The sequence below is a fragment of the Xiphophorus maculatus genome, chromosome 1 (genome assembly GCF_002775205.1).
Source record: "Xiphophorus maculatus strain JP 163 A chromosome 1, X_maculatus-5.0-male, whole genome shotgun sequence".
Classification (NCBI taxonomy): Eukaryota; Metazoa; Chordata; class Actinopteri; order Cyprinodontiformes; family Poeciliidae; genus Xiphophorus; species Xiphophorus maculatus.
Genome location: NC_036443.1, coordinates 22,314,262 through 22,335,058, shown reverse-complemented (window position 1 = coordinate 22,335,058; position 20,797 = coordinate 22,314,262). Strand labels below are relative to the sequence as shown.

The following is a 20,797-nucleotide window of genomic DNA, read 5'->3' as shown; positions in this document are numbered from 1 at the left end:
TTGACCTCTAGCTGCAGTCGAGTCAACAGTGCTCACAAAGCAAGGCTAACCATTGTCAGAGGCCACAAAGCAAATAACTCCAGGGTGAAGAATGTGACAAAATCCAAAGAAGTCATTGACAAGCTTATCTGCAGAGACCAGTGTGCAACTTTTGAGTGCCTGAAATGTGCCTGCTGCAGTTGTCTGATCGAACGCCGGGGAGAAGAACATGCAGTACATGTCAGCTTGCACGCCCGAATGGACACCCACACGTGAAGGCAGGATGGCTGCTTTGTGATGTAACTTCCCAGAGAATAACAAACAGCAGCAATTCTGACAAACATTTGACAGCGACAAAAAGGGAAGGCGTCCACCATAACAAAGAACGTGGGGCGCTTGTGTGTTTGGAATGATGGGTGGAACGACTTTATGCATTAATGTCCAAACTGTGCTGCTGTGGCTAATTGATTTCAGCTGAAGATCAGGAAAATAAAAGACTTATAGATGAGAGAAGCTTGCATGCAACAGGACATCTCCGTCAGAAAAAGTTTCTATGAATAATTCCTGCACTTCCAGGTGCTGCTGGCAGCTTTGTGTTGAATTGTATTGTGCAAGCATGAAGAAAAGCACACAATAAGATCCTGGAATGGCCACCCAGCTGTAAAAACACACATGCAGTACAGTCAAGGAAACAATCATTCAGCCTGAATGGCTTATTATTGACTTGTTTGGACAAAATGTCATTAATTTCAAGAGTGGACCATGAAGTAGTCCACATTTACAAACCAGAGACCCTCAAGATTGAGCGCAAGAGTCGCCGCAGGTCCGACGTGACAGATTCATCCAGCAACAACAGCAAAAGAAAGAAAACACAGGCAATCCCCATCAGAATAAACACACTAATGCTCATTTTCATGCATGAATGCAATGTAATCAGGTTCAACATTTTCACAACAAGATTTGTCTGATTGCATTAGGCAATAGTCTGCACAAAGAATCGGTTTAATGAGTGAACTACAGCCCTTTTTTGTACCTGTCGGATGAAGTTTGTCCTTTAAATGATCTTAAACTCTAAAATATTAGCAAGTTTTGATCCCTTCGTTGAGGGTCATGTTTCTCCGATTAACAGCATGCGAGGAATATGCTGGTCTCAAAAGCAGAAAATATTCTCATTTTGTGAGAACAGTTTGTCTTTAATTTGACTGACAAATGATAATCTGAAAGTATTTGTCTTGAAAACCAAGACACAAAAGAAAAATCACAAAGAATTCATGTTAAGGAGTCCAAAATCAAACATAAAAACACAAGAAAATAACAGTATCCACTAAAATGCTTACTTTGTAAACAACCAAGAGTAAAGGAAGCATGTTTACAAAGGACATAAGACTTTTTAGTGACCAGAAAAAGCCAGAGCTTTCATGTCACTGTCAAGGCTTTTTAAACAAGCGCTGAGACTGTTGTGAATTTCTGTGGCCGTGTTCAGATGTGGCATTAATCTGGCTGATTCAGATTCAAGTAGACAGCTTTAAGAACAACTGTTCCCAACAGACAGAATAAAATCCGACCTGAACAATCAGATCTGTTTACTGGTGTTACAGCACACACAACCTGATCTGCTATAAAGCTACATTTCAGAAACAGACATTTACCGGTGACTAATGTATGCTAGCTCCTCCTATAACCCACTGAATATTATCCTGACAGAATGTAATCTGTTATTGTGAAATTCCAGCAAGAGGCTCACGAAAACAAGTTTATTAAAACGTTTTCGGTGATAAAAGATGTCTTAAAAATATAGAACAGAGATAATATATAGAAAAGAAAGGCTTTGTAAATGTTTAAACCTTCCAGTGCGGATTGTTGGTTGAGGGTTAGGGTTAGGGTTACGGTAATACTAAGTACTAAGTAATACTAATACCCAGCCCTGCCAGATGTTGTTGTATGCTGTACAGTATAACAATCAGAATCAGTGATAACTTTGCAACTTGAAAGAGTCACTTAAGTTCAACAGCTGGTCCTTAAATGGACAGGATGGAGTGGCTAAGCTAATCGAATGCCCAGATTTCTTGCTAAAAAACGGAAAAGCACTTCTGGAGGAAGAAAACAAATGAGATTCTTTACACTACACTGATATGGGTGAGGGGACAATATAAAAATATTAGATTCTGAATTATTAGAATGTCTTGACAGCCTGCTAAGCATAGAGATGATGCCGTGGTCTATAGGCTACATGCTATGTGTTGCAAGTCTGTTACACATGTTGCTTTAATGTAGTCACTTTTGTTGTTGTTTACTTGTTTCCAAAGGGACAATGCACATCACAAAATATGCCAGAGTTTGAAAAAAATAAAAAGCCATATAGTACAAAAGTTGACCATAAAACTAACAATACATAAAAAATCAGAATAAAAATAAGATTCTTATTTAGGAATAATCTTAGTATTACTAATAAAATCCAAGTCTTGATCTAAACGATGGGAAACACTCCTCTTGAAATACCCTGCGACTCTCCAGTCTGCTACAGAAATAAAACAAACACTGTTTATCTTTTTATAAAAGGGAGGCAGGAAGTGAAATCAGACATCCTGAACCAGAAGGATTCCTCGTTTCAGTGTTGGAATCATCCACGGCCTCCATCGGCGCTACAGTATCCCCGAGGTTAATGAGTTATTGGAGAAAGAGGAAATACTTGCAGAAAAGCATGAAGCGGTGATTGATGACAATGTAATAACCGTGTCACACAATACAGAGACGACCTCAGAGATATGCTGCTCTCGCTGGGCCGCAGCTATCTCGTGACATTCGTTCGTTCAACGATGGCAAACAACACCGGGTCTGTGATGGATAATGCCACAATATATCATGCAGGAGGCTAGGCGCAGTACTGTAAACACCAAGTTCCCATCGAGCCCTGATGTTTGCCCCCTCATTTGTATTAAATTTATAATAAACAGTCACAATATGAAGTTGTTTGCTGAGAGCGAATTCAGAAGCAGGACAAATTAGTGAAAGGATATCGTAATGAATGCACACCTCGGACAATCAGCAATCATTAAGTCTGATATCCTCCCATTGTTTTCATCTAACGGCCCTCCTGTTATGCTTTACATAACTCGTCTTCGAGGATATGACTGTCGTAAAACAGCTAAGATAGTAAAAGAGGCAAACAACCGCAACAACCCTCCTGCCCCCCGTCCCTTTGCGGCTCCCTCTGTCCTCCCTTTTGGCCTCACCCCCGTCACCCCACCAGAGCAGAAAAGTACAAAGTGTCCCTTGTGAAAGAGCACAGAGATCTGAGTGTTGCTGCTTTATATCATGGTATTCTCCCATTGTCACAGAGCAGCACACAGACACACAGTGCTGTCCTGCCAGAGTGGTTCATTCAGCCCACTGACCTTCAGCGAGCCCTCAGGTCCTTGGCATGACGTACAAGCGGCACACTGTGCAGCGAGACCCTGTAAGCCCCAAATACGCAGCTCCGGCACGGTGACAAATCACAGCCGAGCGGTTCACACTGCAGCGGCTACGCTGCCAGTTCACACACTATCGCCCCATCGTAAATATCAAGTCTGTGTTTCCGTGTAGCCAGACATGAAGCCACGCGGTCAGGAGTACATAAATGTTTGAGGGATAGATTTTAATAAACACGCATCTTTAACTCAAATATTTCACAATACGTTTTCAGAAATTATCACCTCGTTCATTTTACTTTTTTGGTATTTATAAGCAAAAACTTTCAAATTTCCCAGCTAACCAGTAAAACCCTAGCAGCCTGAACAGCTCAGTCACTAAACTGATCTGAAAACTGGCATTGGGCTTTAGTCAGTGATTCATGAAGTGGTGAGGAACCCCACTTGAAACTAGCGCTGCTGTTGTTTCATGCAGACCGGATGTGAAGAGAGGTATCTCTCTGGAGGTTTGACATTTGACACGTCACTTTTACAGTGTGATGAGATTACAGCCGTGACAGTGTGTACAGCTTGTTCCCACAAACTCCCAAAAAACTACATAATCCAAATGTTCTAGTTAATGACAAATATTTTTTTTATGGTTTAGCTGAACACATACTTTAATTTTTGTCTCCATTTTCAGGGGAAAAAACTCTAAATGATGTGAGTTTAGTAGTTAATGTAACTGTTTTTAATGGAAAGTGTTGTATCATGTATGTGAAAAAAGAGGATGAAGCAATAATATAGCTGATGATTGCTCCAATAGACAAGAAGACAATGTTCTCTAAACAGGCACTTCTTTTACAGATAACTTGTTGTTTTAAAGGTAATTTTCTACTTGCTGAATTGTTTTATCTCTTCCAATTCAGCAGAAACTATGAAAAATAAACAAACCACTGCACATCCCAAGTAAATTGTTCAACGGTTTGTTTAAAATGAAAATTTAAAGCATTGATTTACACAAATTATCTCTTCATTTTTCTTCTTTGTTTACATAAGTTTATGTTTAAATATATATTCAGTATTAGTGCTGAGCATTATAAGGGAATCTTGCTTTGATTGAAAATGTTAAATTGTGATAAAGACTCAATATTCAAAGGATTCAATTTTGGGCACTATCTACATGGAGTCTTTATCCAATAGGGTGAAAATATTATTTATTAAAACTTAAGACTTTCAGTAGGAAATGTGTATGTTAGAAGATGGAGAAGGACTTAGAGAGCCCAGAAAAGTTGCTTTGAAAAACACCTCAGAAATCAAAAGAATGTCAAAGCTTCACCTGAAGAGTTTAGTTGTCAAGTGGTCCTTTGTGGCTCTTACCATTTAGAGTGAATTCACACCAGCCCAGTTTGGTCCACTTCAATCAAAATCTAGTGTGTTTGCCAGGAAAGACTGATTCATTTGGGGAGGTGTGAATTCGTAACCAAATTCTGATGTGGCCCAAAAGAGCAAACAAAGCTAATACATCCTAGGTCTCGATTTGGTTGAAGTGAATTGTTTGAATGCAAAGCAGAACGGAGTCTGCTCCAAAGCAGGAGGCAGACTTTAGAGCAGGGAATTCTGGGTAAATTCAACCAAAACAAATGTAAGAGTCTAACGCCTGTGAGAGAAATGGCTCGTGGTCGTTTACCAAAGACAAAAGCAAAATCCTACAACTGCTGAAATCTGGCGCTATTCCATTTTTGTTTACATTTTGTGAAGAAGGAAGTTATACTCATGTTTCATGTCATTTCCTTCAGTAGTTGTTTTTACAGCGCCACCACAAGTTAGGAGGGTAAACAGGTTTTTCAAAGGGTTCGTTTGACACATTGCATTTTGAAAATGAAGCAAATGTTGCATCTTTGGTCTCCAATCGAATCAAGTGTACTGGATTATCAGGTTCGAAAACAACCCTTGTGAGTGTCGGGAGATGAAAACTGTCCAACTGTAACAGTGTTATTTTGTTACACATGCATCTATACATGATGTAGGTTGATCTGGAGACCTGAATTTCTTAATTCACCTGGAAAAACTTCTCTAATTTGCAGCTGACAAAGTAATTTGACATCTTTTCGATTCATGTTTAATACCCAGAGAGACAGCAGAGAAATTAAACAGGTCGTACCTGTTTCCAGAGGAACTTGTCTTCCTGGTTCATCTGCCATGTGGTCACCACGTGAATGATGGACAGCACCGCTCCACTCAGCACCGCAGCCCTCATCCTGACGGGAAGCAGCGTGTAGATGATGTAGATGAAGAACACAGACCACCAGATTCCTTCTGAAGCACTCCTGGGCGCCACCATGAACACTCCGAACACTTGCACCGACAGCAGGACTCCAATCACCAGGTAACTGACCATCCACATGTAGTCCTGGTGGAAGCCGTTGCGGTTGCAAACCACCATGAGAGCCATGAAGAGAGCCATGGCCACGGAAAGGGCTGATGAGTAGGCCACGTCCGGAGCGGCATGGACACAGTGGAAGGTCAGCATGATGCCGCACACGATCACAAGCACCCCCATGAGCATGGTCAAGGAGCTCTGGTTCAGCCTAAAGAAGTAACGCTGGTAAAGGCGTTCCAGTTTGCGGGACTGGAATTTTTTCGACTGGAATACACGCACCACCCTGAGCCAGCAGTCTGCCGCCGTCACCACCCCGCCTGCCCCGTTGGGACTCTCGTCTCCCATGTCGCCGCTTCCTCCGTTGCATCCCCCTTTCCTGCCTTTCAATTCGCCATCCTCGAAGCCCAAGTCAACTGATTTCAGCCCCACCCCTTCCCCGGGAGCCCCTCCCCTCTTGCCGTAGTGGTCCTCCTGCCATCCGCAGCGGACGCCGAAGTTCCCCCCGCCTCCGATAGCCCCGGCCACCCCTCCACGATGGTGCTGAGGGAGGGGGGCTCCGGAAGGGGGCTCCATAGCATCCGGGTCCCGCAGACAGCTCATGTAACGCGGGCTGCAGAGAGAAGAGCCTCCCTTCCGTTTGGACTTCTTGCCATTGCGTTCACCCCACGCAGTCTTGCGGTCATCCACTCGGGCAACTAGGAGACCACTGAACCAGGACATTCTGTTTGAGCAGACAAACAACAGTTAGCATTGAAGCTACGTTGGACAACTTGACGCCTTTCCCCTCCTTTGACTCCCTCTAGGTAGGGCTAGGCATTACGGCTTAAACATTAATCAGATTTTTTCCTGTTGGCTCCTATTTTCTATTTTAATTGATTTCACTTTCTATTTTAAAAAAGAAATTACAAATGGCTGAAAATAATTCAAAAAAGTGGGTTTCAATCAGGGTTTTCCCCAGTGTATTATAAGCCTGGCAGGCCACCAGGTTTTTACTTGTGCCCCCACCAAGCTAAGCATTGTTTGTTTATTTATTTTAGTTTTTTACACACCTGTAATGATAGTTAAAGAGTTTTCTTGGCAAAATGGTTGAAACCACAATGACAACACAGTCTGGTCAATGTGTGATCAGATAGGAATACTGAGTTCAGATGTCTCTTTTACCAGCCTACACGCTAACAACTTCAGCGAATTAAGTCACAGATAAAAGATTTTTAAAAATTGGATATCTTTAATTAGAATAAAACAACTGAAGTGCCAAAAATTTTAATTCATTTGACATTTGTCTTTTTAAAAATATAATAATTGGTGTTTAAGTATTGTCAATAAGGTCAATAATTTCTTCCAATAATGCGTAACATTTTTTTAACTCAAAAACACGCCCTATACCACCAGGCTTAACATGTTTTCTGGGGGAAACTCTGTCAATCTTACATTCTGTGAGTTGAATGATGGATTTTTAGGGTCAGTTATATGACAATGTTTAATTGCAAGGATATAGTCAAAATATTAGCAGAATAATTGTACCAGAAAACAAATAACATCTTGAAATTATGAGAAAGTTTTCTTTCAATGAGAAAAAAAGCTTTGATAGATTTATCACTCTGATATGAACAGCTTAGTTCAACAAATAAACACAGTGGTTTGCAGTTAGTTTAGTTTAGTTTAGTTTAATTAGGATCCACATTTAGTGACAGCTATGTTGCCGCTATTCTTACAGACGTCCACATATCACTTCTTTACATTAATAAAACAATTTTTATAAATTACAAAAAAACCAACCAACAAAAAGCAAACAAGAAAGACATGGAATAATACATGTAGTATTAGGTTAAACACATAATTAAATCTAGTGTAACATATTTAGTTCACAACCAGAAACCTACATTGTTTATACTAAAAATATATGTCCTTTAAATTTTTTAATATTGTTAAATATGACTAGTAATGCTAGTAATAATAATTTGATGCTGAAGTGTTAAAAGATTAACTATTTCTAGTTAATAGTTTTAACTACTAAGTGTAAAACTTAAACCAATGTATTGTTTCACAAGATCCTCATGTAATTTTTTGTCATTTTTTATGCTGGACTACTTTATTCTTGTGATATTACAACTTATTTCTCCTAATTAATAAAAAGAATCCGCAATAGAGCTGAATTTAAAGTGAAAGTAAATAAAAGCTGTAAAACACGATTGTCAAACATGGAAGTGCTGACTGTGGAAACCCACGGTGAAAAACGATACAGATTTTCTAGAAAGTAGTTCTTCAAAATGAAAAAATTCAATTAATCAATCAAAATCAATTTACCGCCCAGCCCTACCTGTAGGAGCTGTTTATTTACCTGTCAGGGTTCTGGTACATGTTCCAGCCCTTTCCCTTACGACCGGTTCACTCATTTATCCCCCTGGACGAAATTTTGACGAAGAGAGGAGAGGTTTGCAGGCGGCGTGTTGCACGGCCGGAGGCTGGGAGTAAACAGCGGGCTGACTGACACACCAAACTCCAGATGGTGGTACCACACCCAACAAGTAGAGCCTAATTTAAATAAGACTCGAGTGCCAGGCCTATCTCCACGGCTTCTGCTGGCTCTGGAGGGAAGAAAGTCAAACATACAGAAGAGCAACAAGTTGATAAATAGACATGTCATCGTGTTTTAACAATAAATGAACATATAAGAGGTAACATCAGGATCTGAAAATTAAAGCAGATATTTTGGGGGGATAGCCCTCTTGAGTCCTGATACACAATATATTTCTAAAATAGCAAATAAATCAAAATTTCATTTAATTGTCATGCATAAACTACACAAATTCCCACAAATTGCATTTTCTACCTTTGTGGTAGCAAACTGTAAGACAGTTTTATTGGAGAACAGCCTCCAAACTTTAGCAGCAAAGCAGAAGCTACAGAGTTGTTTTATTTTTTCAGATCCTATTTGTGGGCATAGGTTCATCCTTTTTGACTCCAGCATGACCCATTCTCTGATATAACCTCTCTAAAAAAAGCATTTTGGAGTCAGCCAGGACAAAAAAGAACAGATGGACTACCCGAAGCTCTGTTTATAATCTCAATCAATGATAAACAGACAAGTAAAAACATCCAGATAAAAGCTGCCAGACAGCAGGACATTGTCAAAACCATAATGTTTTATTCAAAGTGACAGACTCTGCAGGCCTGTGGGCTGAAATAAAAAGTACAAATAGAAACATCCAGAAAGTCAGGGTGTCAGGGTTTCATCCACATCAGAGGTTACAGCAGAGGATTTTGGCACTATGGATTATTTGCTATAATGATATTCTAAAAATATGCATCTCACTTCACGTTGGAGGTTATTCTGAAGCTGAGGTGTTGGATAAAGAACAAGAAGGACGGGTAGATGGATTAGAGCTTCGTTTGCAGTAATGTGTGTGTCTGCTCTGTTGAGATGAACCAGAAACCAAAGCTCTAAACCATGTGTCAAATTCAAGGTCCGTGGGCCAAATCTGGCCCATTGCAGCTTTTTTGTGGCCCTCTAGACCAGGTGGACACATAAATAGAAGCATCAAAATAACAGTTCTGAGCCTAAATTTTATTTTATCAGTCAAATAAAAGCAGGATTTTATTTGGATAACTCCAAATTACACCAGTCAGTCCTCCCAGTTTTCACAATTCTGCAAAAGTTCAACAAATCCCCACACTTTTTCATTCTGATGCATAACTGAGTGTATTTGAAATTTTCTGCAAAAATATTGGGGTAATGCGACTGCACTGCTGCCTCTGGCTTACTGGATGTCAAATTGCAGTTCATGACTGATATGGCGAGTAACAAAAAGTCATACATTATTTAAAGTCATACACTAGCGCAACTATCACAAAATGTCTTGCAAATATTTTTAAAGTACCACCACAAAATCATTAATTTTGACTGCAAAAAAATAATTGCAAAATCCTGGAGGTACTGATCATGGTGAAAAGATGTTCAATACCATTTAATTTAAATCACTACACAACTATTTACTAATATTTTAACATTTTGTTCATGGGTTTTACCAATACATTCTGGCCCTTTGAGAACATTCATGATCTTGATGTGGCCCAAAATAAAAATTTGTTTCACACCCCTGATCTAAACATTCAACCTCTCACCTATGATCAAAAGATATTGATCGCCACCAAAACAATAAGATTTTAATTACAAGCAGCAAAATCTTTCATCCATAGGTTAGCTAAGACTAACAAATAGTCAGTTGAGGTGTTTCGTCTATCTGGTCGTTATTGCGCGTGGTCGCCTCCCTTTAGAGGTAATTCCCACTAAGTGGAGACTCTAGGACCGAGGAAGAAAATACTTTCTGCTTGATGATTGCCTCGAGTTTCCCAGAGCAGTGTGGAGAGAATCACCAAGAAGAGGAATGTAAGGACGGACAGATGGATGGACCCAGATATGCATGCATTTCTTGTACAACTGATCAAGCAGACATTAACCTCAGATACATGTAACGGTATCGGAAGTGAAAAAAGTGGATTGGTGCAACAGAAATGCACATTGATACGGAATTGACTTAATCTGTTTCTCTTTTAAAAAGCAAACATAAATGTGATGAACTACAAATTTATTTGATAACTGCACCAGTACAGAACATTTAAATGTACCAGTAGCTTCACAAGCTAGTATATTCAAATATGTAGAAACAACACAACTTTAATTTGCTCAGTCAGTGGAGTTAGGAATATAGCACCAATGTAAAATAAACAATAAAGAAACTGACCAAAACAATAGGGCAACCATGTAAAATTAAACTGCAACAAACCTTTTAAATTGTTTAGAAAATAAGGCATGACGTCACTCAGAGCACAGAGCATAGCATTAGGCTGAATAGATCTGCCCTTATTCTATATCTAGAATAATTTTCAATATGAGGATCAATACAAATATTAATATCGGATTTGTGCATCTCTAATTGTGATACAAATAAAATGACGATAAGATCTATTTATGATGTCTTTCCTAAGTAACACTATGGCTGTGACTGAGAGGCACAGCATCTATAGCACCAAGCAAAAATACTACTCTTAAAAACGTATCAAACTTTTCCAGGACTTCACTTACTTAAAAAAATATGATTTGCATTCCTAGTCTGTGCATAGACACTTAATTTAATCCTATTTTTTAATTTACTGAAGGAAAAACTGTGGAGAAAATAGCAAAACAATAACATTTTAGTCAGATTTATTTTCATTAACCAAAATGTATCTAGAACTTTTTCACAATAAATGATGTTAAATGCCCACCCGTAGCTGAAACCAAGATAATAGCAGCAGATCTTTCCAGTCCTTTTACTTTAAGAGATCTATTTATCCAGCACATCCCATAAATGCTCAACTGGATGGAAATCTGCGAAAACTGGAATGCAAGTCAACATTCACATGTTGTGTTTCTCAAATAATTTTTGCTCTGTATTGCAAAAGGACTCCACAGCCATTGGTGATACTGATTCCATGAAAGGATGTAGATAGTCTGCAACAATGCCTTGGTAGGTGTTTATGTGTCAAAGCAAAATCCAAACTGATGGTGGGACCCAAGGCTTCCCAGGAGGATGTTGTGCAAATCCTCACACTATCAGCGTAAAAGCTACCTTCCTGTGCAATTCTTTTTGATTCAAATCTCTCTTACAGCACTACCTGGGATTTCTCCCATTCACTGGGATTCCTCCGGTTTAATTTCAACCGGGTCAATCAGCGAACACAAGGACAAGCTGAGAACAATGATGTCAATTTTCTGTCCTGTTTTAGAATTGTAGTTTCCTTGTGGTTTTAACAAAACAGCAGAGGAAGTGAACAAAATCGGTGTTGGCCACACTCCCAAATATTAAATAACATCTTGTTCAGGTCAGTGCTTCTCTCTTCGCAGTGGACGATGGCTGTTTACAGCGCAACTTCCGGTAAGCTTCATAGCGTCGACCTGGCACATTACGTACTTCAAATGTTATTTATTGGGAAAAATGTAAAACTTAAAAACTGTGATGCATTCGGTATTGTGTCATCTTTTAATAAGAATCAGCATCAACGTCTCTGACAATCTCAGCTACAGCATTTCATCCGTTGTATCGAGTCCAATGGGTCTGCCTTCCTGGCCTATTTCAGCAATTTATATTTCAGTCTTTATATTAACTTTGGGGTAACAAGCAATTACAGCCTGGGTAATATTCTGATGATCATAGTGCTACAAATAACCCATAATTTCACTTTCTTTCCATCATAACAATAGAAAAGAAACCCCAAACCTTGCTCTCTCCAAACCTTAGTGTGCTGAATTTATACCAGGTCAACTGGTCAAATGTATCATCAGCATTCAAAGCTTTACTGAATTGCACTTCAGATTTATTACCTAGTAAACACTGCGTTCAGAAACTCTTTCTCACAGATTTGATATTGACCATGCAGACCAGTCTTCAAGATCCAGTTCTTGAGATTCATTTAAATTTTTACGGGTGCCAATTTTTCCTGCAACACATCAACTTTAAGAACAAAATGTTCACCTGCTGATGTCCTGATAAATAGATACTAATCAGTGTGTTCACTTCACCTGCCAGTGGTCATAATGTCATGCCTGATCAGTGTGGGTAATAATAGAAATGCACTGTCCGGATTTCTGATTGGATCATGAAAAGGTCACATATGGTGGACCTTCCCAGGCCACCAGTCGACCAGATCCTCCACGGCTGCAGAGAGACGGAGCTTCGCTGCCTTGTTGCAGAGAAAACAACTTCTTCTCGCCGTATTTTGCTTTCTTTCGTCCAGCACCCCTCCTCCTCCTTTCGCTGGATCGACAAGATTCAAGGGGAACCAGTACCTCCCCTCCCCGCCCCTCCTCTTCGCTCCCTTCCTACCTCTACCTCCCCGTCTGCGTCCCTCGCTCCCCCCCGCACAAGGTCGACCAGCTCATACCCACTTGCCCAGCCTCGCGTCGCGTCTCTGCCATTCGCTTGCTTGGTGCCTGGCTCAGCTCTCCATCCCCTCCCCCCTTCCCTCTGCTAAAGGGGAGCAGTGGGAAAACGAGAGAGGCAGTGGCGGGTAGGGTAGGTGGGTGGGTGACCATTGCTCTAAGGGGGCATTTTCAACCGGACGCTGGCCGCAAACAGCGCGCACTGACTCATTCATTTCGCGCGTGCACCCCTCTGTCCCCAGGTCACTTCTCACCCAGATGATGCAGATGCAAAACCCTTTCAAGGAAATTAAAAACTGCTTAATTTAATTTTTATTCTGGTTTTCAGTCCCTGCATCTGCTGCGGCTCTGGTGTCTGGATGCCGTGCACACATAGGCAAGGCAGTGTGTGTGTTGGCGTGGGTGTGCGTGTGTGTGTGTGAGAGAGAGAGAGAGAGAGAGAGAGAGAGAGAGAGAGAGAGAGAGAGAGAGAGAGAGAGAGAGAGAGAGAGAGAGAGAGAGAGAGAGAGAGAGAGAGAGAAAGAGAGAGAAAGAGAGAGAGAGAGAAAGAGAGAGGGCCCGCATTCAAACAGCGTAGGATTCCTGTTACATAACACCGTGGCCTATGTGACAACCACAGCGGGGACCAGAAAAACCATTCCCGAGTCAGGACACAAACACGCCTCTGCCAGTCAGAGATGCACGCATTGTGTGTTAGCTGCAGTCAGTGTCCTTCAGTCTGCAGCAACGCGAAGCACTCCCAGGATTAAGTGCACCGACAAAACGTGAAGTACACGGGAAATAAACAAGTTATTATAATGCTGCACATTCCTCAGCATCAGCCAGAAGATGGAGGAACAAGCATGCTCTAAAAAAAGAATAAAAAAATTCCAACCCATTTTGGGACGCTTTGGTTTGAAGTTGTCATAGAGAGAATTGCCTGTTTTAACACCCTCCGGAGCCGTCAGCTGCACCAAGAAGCGCAAACGCACAGCTATGCGTCTCATCCTCCTCTACCTTCCCCGCAAACACAAGCGCAGAGATGTTGTTGCTGTCCGCCAGTACAGAACATGTACTGACCGTGAATCCTTTTGCCACCGCCACTAATGTGAAAGCGGAGGCCTCGCAGGGTCTGTCGCCAGCTATGTCATTCTCTCCGGCACAAATGAAGCGCTCGGCGGAGAGGTGGCAGACGCGCACACGGTCCAGAGAGAAATAGCGTATGGCGCGTTTGTAAGACATATATGGGGTTCATCTCGGCCTGCAGCGTGTAATTCCAGAGAAGGGAGAGAGAGGGAAATAAAAAGACAAGAACGGACTCACTGTGATCATCTTCTGTTTCTACTCCCGGACACGACTGCAGCTGGCAATCCGATTCTCCGCGCTGGTCGGTCGGCGCGGCCAGGGTGGAGGAGCATTTGTAGCCAGGCTGGTCAAGGATGGCTCGGTTAAATTGGTCACCCTGTGGAGGATCTCCTCCTGTCGTAATCTCGCTCCACACTCACTTGCCTCTCCTCCCCCTGACCCTCTCGGCTTCAAGCACCACTGTCAAGGCGGAGAAAACGCAAACGCCGCACATCCGATAATGCTTTTCAAAATAAAACACTCATACCCGTGATTAACACATCCACAGTCTCTCATGGTCTGATTCATTCCATTGTCCTTATTTACTTTTATAATGATTTATGACTCATGTTTATTTCAGCAACAAGGCCATCAAAGTGCTTAAAAACGTCATAAAGATATCTTATAGTCAACCATTATGAAAACTAGAAACAGCACATTTTGTCAAGTGCCATCATTAAAATCTTCAATACACATCAAATATGTTGCTCAATATTCCATTTATTATCTTTCAAAATAACACCACCTGTTTGATACCACCTGTCAATTATTCTAGGGGGTTTGTCACCAATCAGCGGTCCCAATTTGTCCCGAAGTTCACACCACTTATCTAGAGGAACTGAACCTCCATCAACATTGCAGGACTCATCATGGCTAATGCGGTCAGAGAGATTTTCGGAAAATAATAGGAAATCATAGTCAAATGTTGGCTGCAGGCAACCTCATGTCCACTTGAATGAAAGTGTGATCGATGGAAACTACCTCGTTCGTCTGCACAAAGGTAACTGGTGGTAAAATCCAATTTTTTGTCATAGTGGCACTTTTTGATAGTCAAATCAAAGATCAATAAGTGATGGTAGTGTGTAAATTTAATCCCAATGGTAGCTCAATGGCAGCATAAAAACATGTGCTGCAGTAACTGCGATATTTACATCTAAGCACTTTTTTAATCTAATGTTAATTTTTAAGCATTTACTCACCCGTTTTGTACGTGCAAAATGTGTCTAACACAACTTTCACTCTCACATCCAGTGAGATTTTGTGCCTCTCATTCTTCCTCCTGCCAAAAAAAACTTTAGCTTTAATGTTGATTTCTCTGTTATTTTCTGCAAATAACTTTACAGACCTAATTTAGGCTAAGTGGAGAATTTTCTTGCCTGTCCTCTTTGCTTCATTGTTTGCTTATGAGGCAAACATTGACTCAAAAAATGTATTACTCAAAATGAATTCCACTACCTCTGCCATTATAACGCTGTTTGTTTGTAGGAGGTTTGATCCGCATGGGGTGGAGCCAGCATCATGTCAATAATACTATTTTTAACTCATATCAAGTTAGTTAGAAAGGTTCATATTTAACTTTTGATTTGTTTCTGCAGGACCCTAATAGTTTTATTGAGACTCCGAAAAATGAAGTTTCCATTCATTCATCCATATTTACAAGTATGAAGACCCAAAATGCCCAAATTGACATGAAGTAGGCAGAGTCTAATGTAAAAATATTACAAAAGAACTTTAGTATATATATATATATATATATAAACATTATTTTAAACAAACGCAAAGTGCAGCCTTGGATGTTGTGTTATTATTATAAGTTTAAAAAAATATCCCTTCAGTACAAACCAAATTACAAACATTTTTCTACTCCGATACATGTAAAAAAATATATAATAAAATAAAGAAAGTAAGATATGACACTACAATCACCAAGACAAAAGGTAACCACTATGAAATCTCATCAATGTGAGCCAGAAGTCAGTCAGAAAAACACGCAAAACTGCAAGAAAGACGTTCAAAAGTAGCAAAAACTATATTTACACAGTTTACACTCCTTTGATAGTTTGTTTCTCTTTTCCTCTGTTTTTAAATTTCCCTACCCCGCTTGCTTTGCTTTCGTTGCTAATTTTTTTTTTTTTTTTAACGAAACCGCGTTCAGTTCCGGTGTGTCGGTCTCTGATTTCGGCTGTTTTGACGCAGCTCGGTTCGGCCCAGGCGCGCTGCTGCTGCTGCTGCTCTCACCACTCATTCCCACTCGGTACTCCCTCTAGAGGCGGACAGCGATGCCCCAGCTGAGACTCCAGCGAGATCCACACGGAAAAACTTGCATTCAGTGATCAGATGATGTCTTTTATTTTAACAAAATCTGTGATAAATTTGACCCTTTCTGTCGTCTTCACGAAGATTTAGGCCTGATTTTACTGGAAAGTAAGTTTCTGATTTTTCTCCAACAAAAGTCGACATGAGCGATTTCATCATGGTACTCATGAATATGTGAATGCATTATTTATTTATGACATGCTGATGTATTCTGTAAAATCTTTGTTAAATATGGACACATTTTATAAGATATTTATACAGTAATATCTTCCAGTTTGCAATTTTACAGAACAGCAATATGTAAGAAACTGCTTAACAAGTCCTATAATAAAAACATCTAATATCTAAAATGTTTAAAAGTACAATAATATCATTATTTTCCAGTGGATTAGATTTATTGTATTGTAATGGATATTGAAATGCTATTTTTGGTTATTTTTTAAATGTCTTATCTATTGTTAAAATGTCAGATTAAAACCAAATTAATTGCAATTTTTCCCAAAAATATTTTAGATTAATCATTTCAGCTATCATAATGATCAAATATCAAAATAACAATATTTTGATATTTGTACTATTTTTATAGAATTATAAAAACTAATTATAAAAGTGCAATATCATATAAAACTAAATCAAGCAACCATGCATGTAAATGCTATAACTCAAAAGACAGTTGCTACTGCACACATACTTTTACTGGTACAATTTATTTTCTTCATTTATAATTTTCTGTACTGATACTGCAAATACATTTACTGCTGCAGTACCACAAACATCCCACAATTACTGGCTTGCATCCTGCTGCCAGTAATTGTGCATTTTACAGAATCAACTGAGCAAAAAATGTACAAAAATGTAAATAAATGAATAAAACTGAAAATGTTTATTTAACAGAAAGTGAATACATTAGCAGTAAAAACGTTACATGCACTGACTGGAGGTGTTTTAGCGATGTAAACTCATGCAGCAGCTATTTTGGCTGTTATTCATTTAATATTTTATCTTTTTCTTCCTTTTTTTTGTTTTGTTACATCACAACATATTTAAGTGCATAAACCTCCAGCATGTTCTCTAGATGTTACCTACCATCACATTGTTTTCCTCTTTTTTTTTTTTTTTTTTGATATTGCATTTCATAATATTTTACAATACATGTGTTGATGGAGCATTTACCAACAGCACATCAAAGATTGAGGATCATATTAACAAAAACAGCAACAAAAGAAACGTAATACTCCACTTGACCTCATTGGGGCGAATTTTATTGCATGTGTATTAACAACAGAATATAGAGCAGCCTAACCAGTGGAAGAGAATCAGTTAACTAGAGGAAACTCACCAAACTGGCTGTGCAAGTACAAGAAGGCATTGTTTCTTCGAAGTGCAATTATCTTTATATCAATGGATGCATTCAGTTGCCTGCGCTCTCAATCATCGCCACATCTTTTCATGCAGATTTCATACAGATAAAACAGGACATTTTCAAGAAATCATTAGAGGAGCCGTTTTAAAGCTGATGGAGGGAAATGCTGCTGTTTTCTAGGTGTGACCGGCGTCACACGAACAACCAGCAGGGGTCGCAGTCGCGCCTCGATCTGAGTGACAGAAATATCGCGTTTGAAATAAATGCAAACATGTTGAAATTTTACATATGTAAGTCATATTCTTCCAGTTAATGAGGGGAAAACTTAAAAATTTAACAATGAAGTATTATTTAGTTATGTTTTCTAAGTTAATCCAACTAGAGTTTCACGTGTTTCCCCAAATGTTATTAGTTGCTAAGACACAAGGAAAGCGTTTTGTAGGTAAAGTGCCATGCAGTCATGCTTATACCACTTTATCACAAGATTTAATGTGTTTTATTAGGATTTTATGTCAGTTAAATAACTACCTTTCACTGCAATTAAAGCTGCAAATCTCTCTACTAGCTTTGCACTTCTAGGCTGAAATTACAAAATACTTCAAACTCAGTCAGATTGGATGGGTGGCATTTGTGAACAGAGATTTTCAAGTTTTGTATATTTTCTTAAATGGGCTTAGGGAATGGTGAGTTCAGGATAATGTGCACTGCTAGTTTCTTCCACCGCACCTAGTATAGAGTCATGCACATAAGGAAAAAAAATATTTGTTTTAGTTTCATTTGACTGGAACAGTCTCTTCCACATGTTTGCTCTGCCTGACATTTGGTAAACTCCAAACAGGGTTTTATACAATTGTCTTTCAACGATTGCTTTCTTCTTTTTGTTGTTGCACAGATGCTAAATTTGTGGAGTGCATAGGAAGAAGTTGTTGTGTGGACGGATTTTGCAGCTTCTCCAGAGTTACTGGCTCCTTCTTTTACTGCTGCTCTTTTTGTCTGGTCATTTTCTGATAACCAGAACTTTGTGAGTTTGTTTTTTAACAAACTCCTACCTTAGATTTCTCCACAACTTTCTGCCTGACCTGCCATGTTTCCACAGTGCAGTGAAAAAGAGAACCCAGATCGTATTTCTTACCTGAGCAGAACTCTGAAGGATGATCCAAAACATATAAAATCTTTACTCTACAAAATCTGGTATGGAAAAAAAAATAACAACAAGTGTATTGAAAAAGAAACAAAATGTTGTCACAGTTAAATTCTTGGAAATTTAACTGATGGTTTAGTTTCTAAGAAGGATTATGTCATTTAGTGTCAGATACGATAGAGCTGTTTACAAAAGCTGTCAGGTGATAAAACTGGAAGCTCTGAACAAACATATTTGAACCGGTTACAGTAGACAAGGCAAACTTAGGTCAATAAACACGCCTGAGTATCAAAAGATGAGTTTTGTTTTGCATCAAAACCACATGATCATATTTTCTAGTCATTATTGTGACTTTTTTATGGCCACTACGTATCAAGTAATCCAAGATAAGAGCATGATGCAGGAAGATGACGTAAAATCCTCTATAATATTTCAAGCATTAAATCTTAAATTCACTATTTGTGATTAGAAAAGCTAGAGATCAAACTGCGTAACCGACTTAAAGGATCAAGTGAATTTAGTTTTGCCACTTTGACTGCCTTTATGTTTGTTTGTGAATTCATAAAACAATGCTTTTAGAAAAATATAAATTGGATCTAGCTTCCTTATAATGTTCAGTTCTGGACTGATGGTTTGGGATTTTCATCGTCTGATCAACAAGTCAAAGAAAGAAAGAAACAAAAACAGTTCAGGAAACAGCAGAAATACTTTTGATTGCAAAATATTTGTAAAATAAAAATAGAAACCTCAAAAACAAAAAAAGATTCTCTCAAATAAATCTTTCTGTCCAGATGATGCCTGCTTTAGCTTCTGTATCCTGATGCTGCGGAGTATTTCTGGAGTAAAACCTGAAACAGTGTTGGCAGTAACAGACTACATGCACCCATCAGCTAACATACACTGAAAACCAAGAAAGTAGAGCTCCAACTTTAAGGAATTTAGTTGAAATTAAGTTTATAAAACTTAATTTATTTACATTTGTGTAAAATGACAACTTAATGAATGTAATATATTTACTTGGATTAACATAATTTGATTACTTGTAGAAAATTAACTACATTTTTAAAACAGCTGGTTACCATGGAGACTGTATAATGCAGTTTGACTGAACTAAGATGATGCAAAATTAAATATATAATCCCACAAAAGTTTAAAATCTCAAGTCAAATAAAACAAATATTCTTTCGGTGTTATGTCTCTCCACTGCAATGTAATGTTTTTTGTTCTTTTATGTTTTTGTTATGTAAAGTAATTTTCGACTACGGCTGCAATTTTGTTTTTTGCTGAAATACTATGACTTAACACGCCTGAGTCTAGTCAAATCATGTTTGTTTGTACAGAATATTTCAGCAACAGGGCAGTTCAAAGTGCTCTGCATGATAAAAACATAACACAGAAACCAATTATGAAACAACCAGTCAACATTTTGTCCATTTTGAAGGCTAAATTTTATTTCCATAGGCAAATCAAACAACCCGACTGTACAAGGGGTTTGTATGACAGACATGTAAATAGTGATCCTGTGTTGTGCTGCCATGAATTGGTGTTTTTTGTGTTTGTGCAGCCGGACACCCCCAGCAGGACCGAACACTTAGTATGGACCCGAGGACGCTGAAGTTGGCATCAGAATCGTCACTTCCGATTCGGCTGGATCATCGGTAAAGGGACATTTCACCACTTTTTAGGAACGTTCTCTACCTTCGATCGGGTTCAATTTCGAGTTCAGGTGAGACGCTTGAGCTCAGATGTCGACGAACATTTTTACAAGATTGAACAATCCATACTTTTGGGAAATGGCAAACAAAATCAAAGTAGCTTAATTGCAAATTACTCGAAAAGAATACTCCTTGTATTATTGTCATGGTTCTAATGTCAGAATTAAGTCCAGATATTGCTTGAAAACGTAAAAGTGGTAAAAGTTGCCATCTTCAGCAGCTTTATTTTTCAAATCAATGTTTATTCCTGTATCACATTTGCTCAATTATGAAAAAAGGATGGAAATGTACTGTAAAACAGCATTTTAAAGAGACAATTCAGATCATTCCAGCAAAGCTTTTACAAAACAGCCTTCAAGCTGCCAGAAAATCCATATTTTAATTTTTATACTTTCATAACTAGAAAAAACGTTACACAAATAACATATATAATATGAGGAAGATAAACTGTTTTGGGTTAACTAAATTTGACTTGAGGTGGAATC

The 20,797-nt window shown here is 39.0% G+C and overlaps 1 protein-coding gene across 1 annotated transcript in view; it reads right to left on the bottom strand.

Moving 5' to 3' along the window:
* The window catches only part of adcy6 (adenylate cyclase 6), a 53,719-nt gene extending 39,533 nt beyond the window's left edge, over nt 1-14,186 (bottom strand). The window contains exons 1-3 of the mRNA XM_023344998.1: nt 13,976-14,186; nt 8,093-8,339; nt 5,533-6,472 (exon numbers count right to left, since the gene is read on the bottom strand). Coding sequence (XP_023200766.1) covers nt 5,533-6,472; nt 8,093-8,112 — 960 coding nt within the window. The 5' untranslated portion in view covers nt 8,113-8,339; nt 13,976-14,186. The remainder of the gene's footprint in view (nt 1-5,532; nt 6,473-8,092; nt 8,340-13,975) is intronic.
* Nucleotides 14,187-20,797: the final 6,611 nt, after the last annotated feature.